This window comes from Callithrix jacchus, chromosome 4, assembly GCF_049354715.1.
Source record: "Callithrix jacchus isolate 240 chromosome 4, calJac240_pri, whole genome shotgun sequence".
Lineage (NCBI taxonomy): Eukaryota > Metazoa > Chordata > Mammalia > Primates > Cebidae > Callithrix > Callithrix jacchus.
Window position 1 is genome coordinate 77,099,353 of NC_133505.1, and position 15,826 is coordinate 77,115,178.

General features: G+C 36.7%; 1 protein-coding gene across 50 annotated transcripts in view; it reads left to right on the forward strand.

The window, feature by feature from the left end:
• RIMS1 (regulating synaptic membrane exocytosis 1) overlaps positions 1–15,826 on the forward strand; it is a 514,861-nt gene that overhangs the window by 83,623 nt on the left and 415,412 nt on the right. For all 50 annotated transcript variants that reach the window (XM_035296065.3, XM_078369518.1, XM_035296067.3 and 47 more), the window contains exon 2: positions 534–614. In XM_035296065.3, coding sequence (XP_035151956.3) covers positions 534–614 — 81 coding nt within the window. The remainder of the gene's footprint in view (positions 1–533; positions 615–15,826) is intronic.

A 15,826-nucleotide genomic window follows, 5' to 3' on the forward strand; every position in this document is an offset into this window, starting at 1 on the left:
TGATCTCTTCCTCCCCTCTTAGTAGGAGGAAATTTTGAACAAGGGGGATGCCTTGAGGCCTCTCAGATATTTTTGTACAAACAGAAAGACCTGTGTGGTGATTGATGGTGTGAAAGAAAAGTCCATATTTTTTAGTAAAATAGCAAAAGCTACACAATATCCTGCTCAAAATTTAACATATCAACACAACAGCTGTTCCTATTTTTAAGCTTTCAGACATCTTCATGTGGTCACGCCAAAGCTTTCAGTAGCTTTTCTGCTAAGAGAAAAGCTGCTGACAATCATGTTGTTGATGCTAAAAGGAAAGTCAAATACAGAGGCTAGCACAGATTTTATTTGGGTATTATTGAGCTTTTGGAAGCCTGGTCAAAGATTTCCAACTCCAGGGGCTTTGCTGGGGCCCCAAGGTTAATGTTGAAGGGACTTGCAAAGACCTTCCCTTAGATTGTTTTCCAGTACCGTGTTTAATTTCTAGATATGTTCTACCCTTTTTATAATTAATAGTGCATTGTGCTGTCTATCATGCGCCCCAGGTGTGTTGTCAGGGACATGGCGAAGCCTGCTGCCTGCAAAACACCAAGAAATGCTGAAAACCAGCCCCACCAACCTACACCGTAAGTATGGCATTGGTTTTATTGACTGAAAATGTCGTCTCTTACGCAGATCATTGGTTGCAGATTTATTCATGTTGCATGTGAGAGTAGATACTCTGGCTACTCTTGTATATGTATAATAAAAAGGCTATTGTTGAATTAGAAAATATTAGCTGAGTTCTGGATTTATTATTTTTGTTAAGTGATGTTTCTAATACTCTATTGAAAGGATTAAGCTAGTTGGAGGAAAATGACAGTTATCTTAGGGCTCTAAAGTGACAGCAGTTCTTTTTTTATTTGTTTGTTTGATTGGTTTAGATTTGGAATGTGTATTAACTGGAACATGATACCTCAGGGAAGTAGAGAGGCAAGGCACAGACAGTGTGCCGAATGGGGCCTGCGTGTGTCAGGAAAATGCATAGGTAGTCCATTATTCAACCTTCACATGATATTATTTAAAGGTAATGGAAAATTTTTACAAGTGGATTGTCAGCCGGGCACGGTGGCTCACACCTGTAATCCCAGCACTTTGGGATGTCGAGGCAGGCGGATCACCTGAGGTATGGAGTTTGAGACCAGCCTGGCCAACATGATAAAACCCCATCTCTACAAAAAATACAAAAATTAGCTGGGCTCGGTGGTGGGCATCTGTAATCCCAGCTACTGGAGAAGCTGAGGCAGGAGAATTACCAGAACCCAGGAGGCAGAAGTTGCAGTGAGCCAAGATCATGCCACTGCCCTCCAACTTGGGTGACAGAGTAAGACCCTATTTCAAAACAAAAACAAAAACAAGTGGATTGTTCATCTAATTTTGTTTGCATTATTGAATTGTTAAGTCTAGATTCTAATGATCAGTTAAATGACCAACCGCAGGCGTCTCATTCACATCTGAAACTCAAGAGTTGACTGATTTGATTTCTTCTCTACTCCCTGCTTTACCCTTCATTTGGTCATTGAAATGCTTATATTTTATACATTACATACAGTAATATATCATTTAGAATTATTTGTTTTAGGATATGAAATTTGGTAAATTTCAGGAGGCTTGATAGGTGGTGTAGATCTTACCTCAATAAGTATACTTGAATATCATCTTCTACATTTAATCAGTATTTTCCAAGGAATAAAAATAGTTGTGAATTAGCAATAGTAAAAATGATAGATAAGTACATTTTAAAAAGTAAAAACTTGGAAGAAGTACTTTAAATGATACTGCCATTTTTTTCCTATAGATATTTTCTATAGATATTCTGACTTTATGTAAAGCCATTTTGTATGATGGAACTTTTTGGATAATTCATAGAAACCTTACATCCCCATTTGTCATCTTATATTCTAGGAATTAGAAAACATTTTACTTATTTTAGGATTCAAGTTCTATGAGGAATTAAAATCTGTTTATATTCTACATATTGAGGTTTCATTCTAATTGGTCTCACCTATTCCAAAGTTCATTTTAAATTGGATATTATTAGATATAACTAGCATTTGCCATCCTTCACAACAAGACATTAGATAATTTTTCCCTTATTTTGTTTTCACTTTCAACAGACTTAGCAGCTGTAGAAATCTGTGGTCACTTTCATTGTAGCTAGTGGAAACTTCTCTATGGCTCTTCTGAGTGTAGTGGCTGAGAAGAAGCAATTGTAGATTCTTTGGGGATCCTACTTTTTGACAATCTCTTTGCTCACTCAGTCCTTTTCTGTTTAAAATAATGAGCTTTTCTGTCAGTGACTTGAAGAATTTAAAGTTTGCTTTCATTCCTTAGGATAGCTGGTTCTCTGTAGAGAGTAATGTTTGTGAATGGAACTCTCCATAGCCACATAGATCCCTTTTTAGGTTAACATAAAAAGGACAAAAATAAATTGGAGGGGGTGATTGAGGACAGGCTTTAGCCTGTAGATCAGTGTTTTTAAATTTGTAGTTTATGATTTTCAGTGTGCCTAAAAATTAGTAGAGGCTAGTGACCAGACCTCTTTTAATATTAAAAGATAATAAAAAACGTAAAAGTGCTTCCCAGGTTAGTATTTTGGGTCAGAACTTAGATTTCACTATATGGTAACTGTGTTAAAATATAAAATTTAATAAGCATTGCAGTTAGTTATGAGGATTGCATTAGTGGGTTTTAATTAGGAGAATTCCATAACCAGTTTTGCTTTATCTTTAGATGTATGTACATAGATAACATGTATTACTTGCTTTGGCAGAAGTAGGGAAAATGGGCTATGAATGTAAAGTGGGCAAAACTAGAGACAAGTAAATCAATTAACAAACTATTGCAATAGCCCAGAGAGAGATAACAAGGTCTTAACTTAGAGGAAGGCGTAATAGAGGTTATGGGAGGGAGACATTTCAAGAGCTGAGAAGTAAAATGGGCAATACTCGATTGCTGGTTGAATATGGGTTGTAAGGAAAGAGTTTAAGGGGATTACCATATTAATAGCCTGGGTGACTACGAGCCACTACCAAGAAGTTGAATTAAAGCTGTAAACCAAATCTAGGCACAAATGGTGTATTTGTCTGTTTTCACGCTGCTGATAAAGACATACCTGAGACTGGGCAGCTTACAAAAGAAAGAGGTTTATTGGACTTACAGTTCCACATGGCTGGGGAAGTCTCACAATCATAGTGGAAGACAGTGGCAGACAAGAGGTAGAAGGTGAAAGGCACATCTTTTATGGCAGCAGACAAGAAAAGAGGTTATGCAGGGAAACTCCCCCTTATATTACTGACAGATCTTGTGAAACTTATTCAGTGTCACAAGAACAGTGTGGGAAAGACCTGCCCCTGTAATTCAATTACCTCCTACTGGGTCCCTCCCACAACACATCGAAATTCAAGATGAGATTTAGGGGGAACACAGCCAAACCATATCAGATGAACAGTAGTGAGTTCAGATTTTCATATAGTGATTTTTGTAATACCTGTAAGTTATCCAAGCATATATATTTAACAGCAGGTTGGCTCTGTTAACCTTTAGCACTCAGTTAACTAGGGAAATAGATGACAACTCCAAATGATACATAGAATAAAATAAGAGTGAGTTCTAGGTAAAAGCAAGGCTTGAGGAATGGGTAAAGTATGAAGTTCCCCCAACTCAGCCAAGAAGTAATCGTTAAAGAATCATAAGAATCAGAAGCTAAAGAGGTAGAGGGATTCAGGGGGAATGCCCAACAGTCTTAAATGCAGCAGAAAATCAAGAAATAAGGGATGAAAGATGTGCTTTGGTTTTGGTCATATAGAGGCCATTGGTAGCATTTCAACATGTAAGTGAGTGGAAATGCTGTATTTCTGTAGAATTGAGGGGGAAATGAGAAGTCAGGAAAAGGAGACAGTAAATGTACATGACTTTTTCTAAAAGCTGAGTAGGAAAAAAGAGAGTGGTTGGTAAAGAGACAGAAAGAGGGTGATAGTACTCCTATCACTTGGTATGTATTATTATGCAAGTCTAGATTGATGGATACACATTTCAATATACTTTATATTTTTGGTAACTATGTATATAAACTATCCAAGTGTTCCCTTTAAGTTATTATTAAAATGTCACTCAGTCATATTTTAACCATGCCACTTGAGTCGTCATCACTTTATCAGAGTAATAAATATATCAAAATATTACTAGAGTTCAACAGATTGAGTTATATGCCTGCTATTTCTTGGGTATGGGATAGAAAAATGAGATATATAAATGAATTAGAATCTTTTCCTTAAGAGTTTCTTCTCAATTTGGGGGAGGAGAGGATAGATAATCAAATAAATTGTAATACTGAATAATAAGTGCAGTAATAAAAGTGGGTTTAAAAGAGAAAATGATTTATTCTGTTTTGGCTTGATGTGGCCAGGGAAGGATTTACAGAACCTGCAGTAGCAATATGGATTTTAACGACTGAATAGTTTAGTAGGTATGCAAGTTTGAGGTACAGTCTTCCAGAAGCAGAAAACAATTACCCTGAGACCCAGAACATCAGGTTGTGCTGGGATAATTTAAACCATATACTCATTGCTGGAATCTGTATACATTACATTTTTCTCTAATTTGGTCCTGAGGTCTCTCTCGAGAGTGACTATAAACTCTAGCCCTGTGTCAATGGGGCTTCAGGGGAGGTGGGCATGGATGTTTACAATGTGCCTTTCATGGAATAGTTCTTCATCTGTGTGGCTGGCCTAATGCTGAAGTGACTAACCTTTGACCAAATGCCCCTCTCAAAGGAAACTTGTTCATAATGGCAGACACCCCTGTGGCTCTTAACTAACCTGTGTCCAATTTATTCCTACCAAGATGCCAGGAGAGTTGGCTAGGAGAGCCCTGGCTAGGAGGAGAGTTAGGCTCAGGTGTGTCAGTCAAGTGAGACACAAAGGAGGCAACACAATAAAACACATGAAATAACAGAAGCAGTGTGTCATTGACAGATTCTAGCGAGAAGGGGCCAGCATGCCTCCAAGGGCCAACAGGAAGCTGGGAGCTGTCTGAGAAATGTACGTTCAACTAGCTGGTGGGAAGCGACTGAGAGAGACAGAGAGAGAGAGAGAGAGAGAGAGAGAGAGAGGGAGAGAGGGAGCATGAGGGACCCATAGGCCAGAGCCTTTACTGGTCTCCAGGCTGTTACCCATGCAGGTTTCCTTTATGGAGTTCTAACGTGTAGAGCAATGTGGGGCACTAGTTCAGTAGAGTCATGCTATACTGAGAGGTGCTCCCTGTGGCATATCTGGGCAGTCCATGGGGGATGTGGGGGTCAGTGAGCAAGTCACATAGCTTGTGACAAACTGTCCCATGGGAAGCTGTCACCAGGAGGCAGTTGTATGAGGTTGCTATCTGGATTGATCACTGTAAGGAACAGGGAGGAGGCAGAGAACTGGCAGCTGTGCCAAAGGTGGGTAAACTCTGCTTGTGGCATGAGAATGTTCAATTTATATTTTAAATGGATGCCAAGGTAACATAAAATTATAGGGATTCACTGCAGTGTGTGTGTATTTATGTATGTGGTTTCCTGGGTGGGTGGGAATTTGTGTATGTGGGTGTGTATGGGTGTAAGTGTGTTAAAGAGAGAAAGGAGGCAGGAAGTGCTGCATCAGAAGAATAGGACAGTTATCTAATTTGGAGAAAATAAGCAACTTGTGCCTTGCCTTTGGTTTTACTTTTAATACTGCATTTTACTTTGAAATTTGACATAAAATATGTTTTTTGTGTGTTTTTCAGTTATCAGAGATTTAAAAAGTCTGAGAAACACTTGGCTACTCTTCAGTCTCAGGCACATATGTCAGTAGGACTAGGTAGGAGAGGCAGGAGGTAGAGAAGATTTGAGAAAATTTCACATGTGGTATAATTAGAGTATAGTGATTCATTAGATGTGATAAGAAAGCAATGGAGACAAGATAACCCGTTTTAGCTCAAGAGATTAAATGGATATGATGAAATCAAGAATAGAGCTAACTTAGACACTAAGGCAGGTTTACAGACAGCATTAGATTCATGTATTAGTAGCCAAGGAAATCTCTAATAGGAATACCTCAGAAAACAGTTGACTACTCTATTTCAAACTCAGGAGAGACTTAGAAAAGATATACTAATTTGTAAGCAATTACCATTAAATAATATAAATCAATAAAACAAGTGAAATAGCACTGGGAGAAGGTATAGAGATGGAAGAAATATAAACAAGTGATGGGTGCACCAGGTCCTCACAGATCTCCACTAAAGAACTTACTCATGTAACCAAATATCACCTGTACCCCAGTAGCTTATGGAAAAATAAAAAAAATACAGATACCAGTGATATTGAGACATAAGTACTATGACATTGTTTAGCAAAGAGTAGGTGATAAACATCATATGTTATTAAAAATTCTATCAATATATAAACAACATTTCATATATGCCCCCCCAAAAGAATTCTCTAAAGGGTATAACCAGTACTTAAATGAGGATTGGAGGACTTAAGAAAATTATGCAGCATCATGCAAAAACAAATTTGTCCTGGTTTTTCTTTCCATATTTTAGCACTAAAAAATCTCATGTCCCGAGAACTTGTTAGATCTGGGCTGACTGAATGGTTGGTCACCCTATTAGAATTTGAAGGTAATAATCTAGAAAGACAATATGATAGCTAAAGGAAAACTATACTTAGTCAAATTATGTTTATGTTTCTGTAAAAGGTGACATTATCAGAAGTAAATTGAATAATGGTACATGGATCAGAGTAAATACTGCTTTTTGTTTTGTTTTTAGTTTTTGCTGACAATTACCTGTTTCTAAAAAATTGAGATACAATGCACATACTGTACAATTCATCTTTTTAAAGTGTACAATTTAGTGGTTTTCAAAAAGTTGTGTAGCTATCATCATTATGTAATTTGTGAATGCTTTCATCACCCTGAAAAAGAAATTTCATACCTTTTAGCTGTCATTACCCCATTCTCCTCAAAATATAACTTCTGAAACCACTACTTTCTGTATTTATGAGTATGTCTACTCTGGACATTTCCTATAAATGGAATCATATTATATGAGTCTATTTAAATCTGGGTTTTTTTCATTTAACATGTTTTCTAAACTCATAAAACATGTGTCTATAGTTTATTCCTTTTATTGCCTAGTGATTGTGTCAATATATCAGGTTTTGTTTATTCATCCATCAGTTAATGGACATTTGGATTGTTTCTACTTTTTGGCTATTAATAATATTGCTATTAGCATTTGGGTACACATTTCTGAGTGTACGCATGTTCTCAATTCTCTTGGGTATATACCCAGGAATAAAATTACTGGGTCATATGGTAACTGTATGTCTAACTTTTTGAGGACCTGCCAAGCTGTATTTCAAAGTAGCTGCATTATTTTACATTCCTGTCAATAATATAAGAGAATTCCAATTTCCCTAAATTCTTGTTAATACTTGTTATTGTCTTTTATATTATGGACATCCCAGTGGGTGTACTTTCTTACTGTGGTTTTGATTTGTGTTTTTCTAATGAATAATGATATTGATGAACTTTTCATGGGCTTATTGGCTATTTCCATATCTTTTTTGGAGAAATATCTATCAAAATATTTTCTTCAGCTTTAAGAAGAGAATTGGGTTTTCTCCAAAGAAAATGTATCTATCAAAATATGGAGTATTTGGTTTTTCTTATTGTTGAGTTAGAAGTGTTTTTACATGTAATGGATAGATCTTTGTCACATAAATGATTTGCAGTATTTTCTCCCATTTAGTGAATAGTCTTCTCATTTCCTTGATAGTACTTTTGAAGCACAAGTTTTTAATTTTGATGAAGTCTAATTGATCTGTTTTTTCCTTGGTTATTTGTGGTTTTGGTCTTGTATCCAGGAAATCATTCTCATATTCAGTGCCATTAAGATTTACCCCCATGTTTCTTCTGAGTTTTATACATTTTGATCTTACATTTAGATCTTTGATTCAAGTTAATTTTTATATTTAATGTGGTTTTTTTTTTTTTTTTTTTGAGACAGACTTTTGCTCTTGTTACCCAGGCTGGAGTGCAATGGCACTATCTCGGCTCACCGCAACCTCCACCTCCTGGGCTCAGGCAATTCTCCTGTCTCAGCCTCCTGAGTAGTTGGGATTACAGGCATGTGCCACCATGCCCAGCTAATTTTTTGTATTTTTAGTAGACACGGGGTTTTACCAAGTTGACCAGGATGGTCTCGATCTCTTGACCTCGTGATCCACCCGCCTCGGCCTCCCAAAGTGCTGGGATTACAGGTGTGAGCCACCGCACCTGGCCAGATGTGTGTGTTTTTATATGTGCATGTATATGTATACTTTTCCCATAGCAGACTAGGAAATATATATTTTTATGCTTGAAAATATGATTCCTTATTTATAATCACCTATCTAATACTATGTTTATGCCTTAGATCAGTTAATAATCAAAAGTATGAATGGGTCTCTGATACTGTGAATAGTTGGACAAAAGCTCTTGTCATTATTTCTCTGTGCCTTTAATTCCTGCATACTAGGTATGACTTCAGGCTGTGTGGTCTAATGTTCACAGCTCTATGTCTTCCTACAGTAGTGAAAGGCAGAAACATCAGGGACAACACAGAGGTATGGATAATTCACTTGTAGACTGTGACCACCTCAGACACACCCCCATCATGAATATAATTTTTCCCAATGATTGGAAAAGACCTTATAAACATTGGAAACTTGCCCACCTTTGTCTGTTTTGGGGGCTCTTGCCCCTTTGTTGCTGCTGATCCATGTGGTCTTTCCTTCTTGTTAAAACAGCTTGGATCAGAAGGTAGCATTAAAAGGAAGAGAAGTTAATTTCTTCAACTGGTGGAAGAATGTGCAGTAGAGGAAACAGTTGTCTGCTTTTATGTAGTGAATTGGCCTATTTATTCTCTTCAACAAATATTTAGTCTATACCGTGTGTGTAACATATTGCCATGATGAACAAAGCAATGTCCTTGTTCTCATAAAGCTTGGGATATGGGAGGAGAAAGTCTAAACAAACAAAAATAGATGATAAAACCCTTCACTTTTAACAAAGGCCCAACCTGAATGCAGTAAAAGATAATTAAACTGGGGAAGCTATTTAGAAACTACGTTCAACGAAGGCTCTAAAAGGAGGTGGCATTTAAAAAGAGACCTGAAAAATGAGAAATCAGCCTTGCAAAGATCCAGGGAGAGGGAATTCCAGGCAGAGAAGATGATGGTATGTGAAGTGGTCCTTATGTGGAAAACAGAGTATCATATTTTTGGAAACTAAAGAAGGCCAGAGAAAGCAAATGAGGAGAAAGGGCAATGAATGAGACAAGCAAGGATTCCATTCTAGAGCTTTTGTAAGTCTTTGGATTTTATCAAAGACTTATATTGAGAAACCCTTAAAGCACTGCAAAGAAGGGAGACTCATGATCCAGTGTATGTAGCAGATGGGTTATAGGGAAATAAAATAACTTTTAGGAGATGGTTGTGGCAGTTGGGAGAAAATATAATGGTGGTCTGGACTCTTGGTGGCAGCTGAGATGAAGCAGGTGGAGTTTGGTTACATACCAAAAGTCATGAAGTTTTGAAAGCAATGAGGGAGAAGAGAGACGAGGAACTTCTGTGCACTAAACGGAGGAAGCTCCAATCGTCTGTATAATCTCTAATAAGCTTAAGAGGGTTACTGTTCATTGAATGCAGAATGCATATGTACATATTTTCTCATGAAATCTTAAGCATCCTACTATGCATGCAATTATATCTTAAATGGCATCTATTTTGAATACTGTAGAAATCTTATTTGTATTACTTTAGGTATACTTATATAGCACATGAAATATTGAAGGCAAAAATCATAAAAAGTGAAATTGAGTAAAAGTTGAAACATTGCTAGATTTTTCCACTTATCTAAATTTATTTAAAGTTTGTTTATTGTAATTTTTTTACTCTGATATTCTGTTGGGACAGAAGATTAATAATTTTGCAGGTGTTTCGTTACCCTTGAAGAAATAGTTTTTTAAAATATATGCTAGATTAAAAATATTGCATCTTTTGATGTGTTCATGTTCTTTGCAGGGACATGGATAAAGCTGAAAACCATCATTCTCAGCAAATTGACACAAGAACAGAAAACCAAACACTGCATGTTCTCATTCATCAGTGGGTGTTGAACAATGAGAACACATGGACACAAGGAGGGGAACATCCTGTGTCCCCAAATACAGGATGTTCCCCTCTCTATGTCCATGTTATCCCTCCCCAATTCCTCTAGCTCCTTAGAAGACACACTGGGGCTTTTGAAGGAGCTGGGGAAGGGATAGTAGGTGGTGGTGGAATTGGAGAGGGATAACATTAGGAGAAATACCTACTATAGGTGATGGGGGATAGATGCAGCAAACCACCATGGCATGCATATGCCTATGTAACAATCCTGCACAACCTGCACATGTACCTCAGAACTTAAAGTAAAATTAAAAAAATTGCACCTTTTAAAAAGATATCTCATTTACTGAGTCAAGAAGAAAAAGAATGTATTTTCATATGGAAAAGGATCTTTTAGCCATATATTTTATCATGAATGAAGTTATTTTTCAGAGATAGGCCTTCTCTGTACTATTTTTATTTATGTTTATAACAAAATTGCATTGGGTTTTAATTTCTTGCTTTGTTAAAAGTTGTTTTCATATACAATAAGAGATATTTAATGTCAGGGGCTATAGTTATATTACCACCTGCATTAGGAATCAATATCAGTTTTCTATTGATGTTAGAAAAAATGTCCAACTAGAAAAAAAAAATGTTTTTGCCTTTTAGAATAAAGTCAATAGAGCCAGTAACTTGAAAATAGAGAATTCTAGGAACACTGACATTTCCAATTCATGGTTATAATTAGGAAGTGACAGAATTTTAAAAAATTGTGTGGCTTTTATAGTCTTCATTCTTTTTATATGATTTGCTGGCTTATGCAAATCATTCTATGCCAATTCTCAAAGTCTTACAAAGCCCCTCTTTCTGCTATAGCTATTTTAATGATAATATTGTCTTTTTCTCTTTCTGAATGCTCAGAGAAGATGGTTCCCTCTTCAATTTCTTGGCTATTAAAAGCATTTAGTTCTGGAAGAATAGAACTTCAGTATTTCTACTATATGTGTGTGTGTGTGTGTGTGTGTGTGTGTGTGTGTGTGTGTGTGTGCATATGCATAACTAAGATCGTGCAAGCCCAAGCAGACTTTCGATTGAGTTTATTTAATGGCAGCTTCACATTAAGCCACATAATGAGGCAACAGCCAAGACTTGATGATTTGTGTAGTTGGCCTGCATATGGTAGACAAAACATGAACTATATTAGTGGCTTGCCCCAGGGTCACCCAGCAGTACAGGGGAAGATTACTGGATTCTAGACCTGAAAATCCATGAAATTTTAGACATATACTTGAGAGCATTGTGTATTCCATAAAGGACTGTGTAAATATCATTCATATATTCTACTCTAATAACAGTGAAAAATCTCTACATTATTCATTTATTTCATTAATTTAACAAATATTTACCAAGATCTTATAAGTGTACTTGTCGCAATTTGGGAATACATATTTTTGTAAATCCTGTCAAAACATAGGCTGTATCTTTACTTCTGAATGTTTCTTATTGAGAGGAATGATATAAAAAGGCATAGAATTGCTTTTTTAGAAGGTTATGTTTCATTACACACTATCCTGTTATGTATCAAATGCTTCCTACCATGCATGGGTAGGGAAGCCAGGCAATGTGTATTTGGAAAATCTTCCTAAGTGATCCTGGTGTACCCTCTTGATTTAGAATCACTGATATGCACCACTAATATGCTCAGTAAAAATGAAGGTTAGATGGGATGGGTGATAATTTTATAAGTCAAAATTAACGTGAATATCACTGAATTCGACCTCCCTTTCAAAACTCATGTGCAGATGTTGCAAGGAGAAATAAATATTGGTAATATTATTATTAGAAAGTTGCTGTGCCTTAGGGCTCAGACTGGTTACTCTGTGAATCACTGCTATTTCCTCTGCTCTTCTACAGAGTCATTTGTCCAGGATGAGAACAGTCTGCCTGTGTCAAGAAAATAGTTGGTTGTTGTGCCAAAACAGGAAGCTTATAGCCAAGGAGTCAAAATATAATGGTGGTTTGGACTTTACTGGTGGCAACTGAGATCAGTACCCACTGGCTACTGCACTAGTATTAGAAGGAATATATTAAATAAAAGAAAAAGATAATGCCTAGGACCTAGGTCAAAGAATACAGTGAATTAATATGTATTGAGTGAAAAAATGATAATGGTGAATAGATGGATTCACTTATCTATTATACATATAAAAAATCTTAAGCATTATGAATGTGGGTAAAAGTTGAGGAGTCAAAATGAAGCAGTCACTCAAAGGGTACATTGAATATATAGTCTGATTTGAGAAGCATATTTGGCCAATGAGTTGGAGGAGTACAAACCTGTGAAAGGCAGTTGAGGCCAGTTTATGAATGTCATTGAAGTTCAGCTTTGATAAACGAATTTTGCTTTGAAGGGAGACAAGAAAGTGTCTGAACATAGAGCTGTCCAGTTGAAAGGAAAGTTTCAGGATAATGGATTGTCAGGAATATGCATGATGAATGAGCGTATGGCATTCTTGGAGAAAAACGGATCAATTAGTAGATGATTAAAATAGACCAGACGTGGCTAATAATAGTAAGAGTAATGGCAATGACTCCAGAAAAAAATGGATCAGACAGACGTCTGAAAGAAGAAACTGGTATACCTTAACAAGTGGATGTAGTTATGAAAGGGACAAGGAAGAGATAAGACAAAAATTTTTGGAGAATCTGGGACTGGGAATTACCAAAGGAAAGTTAATAAAGAATAAGGATAGAAAAGACAAGTAGTTCTAGGGAATTACATTCTTTGAATTATGCATTTCTTTTCTGATTCCTTAGAGAAATCCACAGAAAAGAAGATTCTGTGGCACAATGGAGAGAATCATTCCATATGGGCACATCAAAAAGAAAAAGAGCACAAATTTTCAAAAATTTTTAAAATCTAAATTTTCAAAACTTCTCACCAGTCGAAGTTTTGCATAAGATTAAACCATAAGAGTGTCTAATTTTAGCTCTTTGCTGATTTTCTATCAACTCTGGTTACAATAACTGCAATTATACGCTATTCTGTTTTAGGCACTTTGTATGCATGTAACCTTCATGAAACTTTATAAAATATTGTTACTATATCCATTTTACATATAAGGAAACTGAGACACATAAAAGAAAATTATTTGCATATGTGCATAAACTCACTAATAATCACATTCATTTACGCACTAACTGCTGGTAATTGATTTTAACTATTCATCGGTGGCATTCTTCTTGCTCAATCTTGGGCTAGGCTCTAGTAGGGCTAGAAGACAAGAATAACATAGGATTCTTAACTCAAATAATTTATTCTAGTATGGTAGGCGTAATATAAACAGTGAGTAGGTCACACTCTTTGTGATATTCATCCCATGTTAGAAAAAGTTTATAGAAAAGGTGAAATTTGACAGAGGATGTACAAAATTTTGATTGATAATGTTTTTCATCTAAGTTTCCTTATTTATAAACCAAGAAGGTTCTTCTTTATTTTGCTTATAGAAAGGGGGTTTAATATTTAATCCCGCAATACTTTTAAAGAGCACTAGTCATTTGACAGTAAATCATGTGCTGTCTTGGGATACGTTTTCTCTGTTTGCCTTAATTTATTTATTTTTTAATATTCACTTTTTCATTTCTTTTCTCTCATTTCCCCACCTGTAGCATTTACCTCTTGAAGAAAGAGACTATATTGAGGGGAAGTCATTGGTGTACTATAATGCATACTATTAAGCTATGCCATTGGAACTTGATATAAATTGCTTTTTTGTTGTTTAAACTATGGTTTCATTTGATTTAAATACTGAATGTCTATTGACAAATGATTCCAAGATGGATTATGTTATCACCCTTATTGATAATGGCAATCTGAGCTGTTAAACGTTATGGAGTAGAGAATATGGAGGATCAGAGAGGAGAATAAAGGCTTCTTTCATTTTGTCCCTTTGATTTTTCTAACTCTGCATTTCCATGCAATTTCAGGGAACCATTTCCACCTTTGATTATCCTTTGAAGCATTAACAGTGTTAAAATACCTGGACTGGTCCTTTGTGGTGTTATTTTACTATCAGGCCTTGTAATTTAGTATGATACCTCAGATGATGGTCTTGGGATGCATTTATGAGAAATGTTCAGGCTTGGAAAAAGTGTGACTTTGAGTTCTATTTCAGTGTATGTGTGTGTGACTGTAGGTCTTGACACAAAACTTAAAGTTTTTGCCTCTCTACAATGCATGCTACTTTACACATAAGGATGCTCAAATATTATATTGCTTGTTTCAAGTTAAAACAGAACTGAGCTCAGTATTTCCTTCCACATCACACCCCAACAGACCAAGCACAATCACACTCATGCATCTTTCTTCACCTTCTCTCATCTATTTATGACATTTCCATTCTCAAAGTCACGCAGATGGGAAACCCCTGAGTCATCGTCAGTTCCCCACTTCCTTGTGCTCCCTAAGTGTAATCACTCACTATGTCCTGTCAGGTCTAATTCTGAATCTCTGAATCGTCTCACATCTGTTCCTTCTGTCAGTTCTCACTCCCATCCTCATATTTCAGGCTCTCCTTTCATGGAGTTACATACCCCTTGGCCTTTTAGTCTTCTATTCCTTTGCTAGTCTAACTCATCCCACCCAGCTTTGGTCAGAGCAACTGCCCTCTCTGAAGGCCTTTAGGCCCAATAGCCCATGTATAAATTAAGCCCTGCCTGCACAGCCCCTGATTGTCTTCTCTTTGACAGTGGCTTGTCTATTCAAATGTTTTACAAAACCACATTATTCCCTACTCATTGAAGATGGTTTTTCCTTCTTTTTCCACCCTGAGCTTTTGCCACTGTTTGTTTTAGTATCCAATTTTGTCACCCACTCATCCTTCTCCACCAGTGATAATCCTACCTGTGACTCAAGTCTCTGCTCCAAAATAATTTTCCCCAAAACTTACTTGACCACCCACCCAAATTTTTTCCTCCCTGAGCTTTGGTTAGACCTGTCTTGCCTAAAGCACACATCATATTCTACCTCTTATTTATGTGTTTTTTAGACCTGCTGTAAGTTTATGAGCTCTATTTTAGTTCTCTATTGTTTTCCTAATTCTTGTAAAAAAGGGTCAGTAGTTCTTAAGTAGGATTGGAGACCAGAATGAAACCACCTAGCGTGTGCTCATGCTCTCACTCTCATGCTTGGTCTCTCTTTCTATTTCTCATTTAAATATTAAGTTTAGAGATTAAATTATACAGGGAAAGTCCCAGTGTTGTATAATCAGAACTAAAGCGCTTTTATTATTATTGACATGAACTTGATTTTCTCCTTTTCTTTCAACATTGGCATAGGGACTGTGACTTTTTTCTTTTGAGAAAATTTCAGATTGTACACCCAGCCTCGTAAATTATCAGTTAAAAGTAAATAAGTGGCCGGGCGTGGTGGCTCACGCCTGTAATCCCAGTACCTTGGGATGCCGAGGCGGGTGGATCACTAGGTCAAGAGATCCAGACCATCCTGGTCAACATGGTGAACCCGTCTCTACTAAAAATACAAAAAAAAAAAAAAAAATTAGCTGGGCGTGGTGGCACGTGCCTGTAATCCCAGCTACTCAGGAGGCTGAGGCAGGAGAATTGCCTGAACCCAGGAGGCGG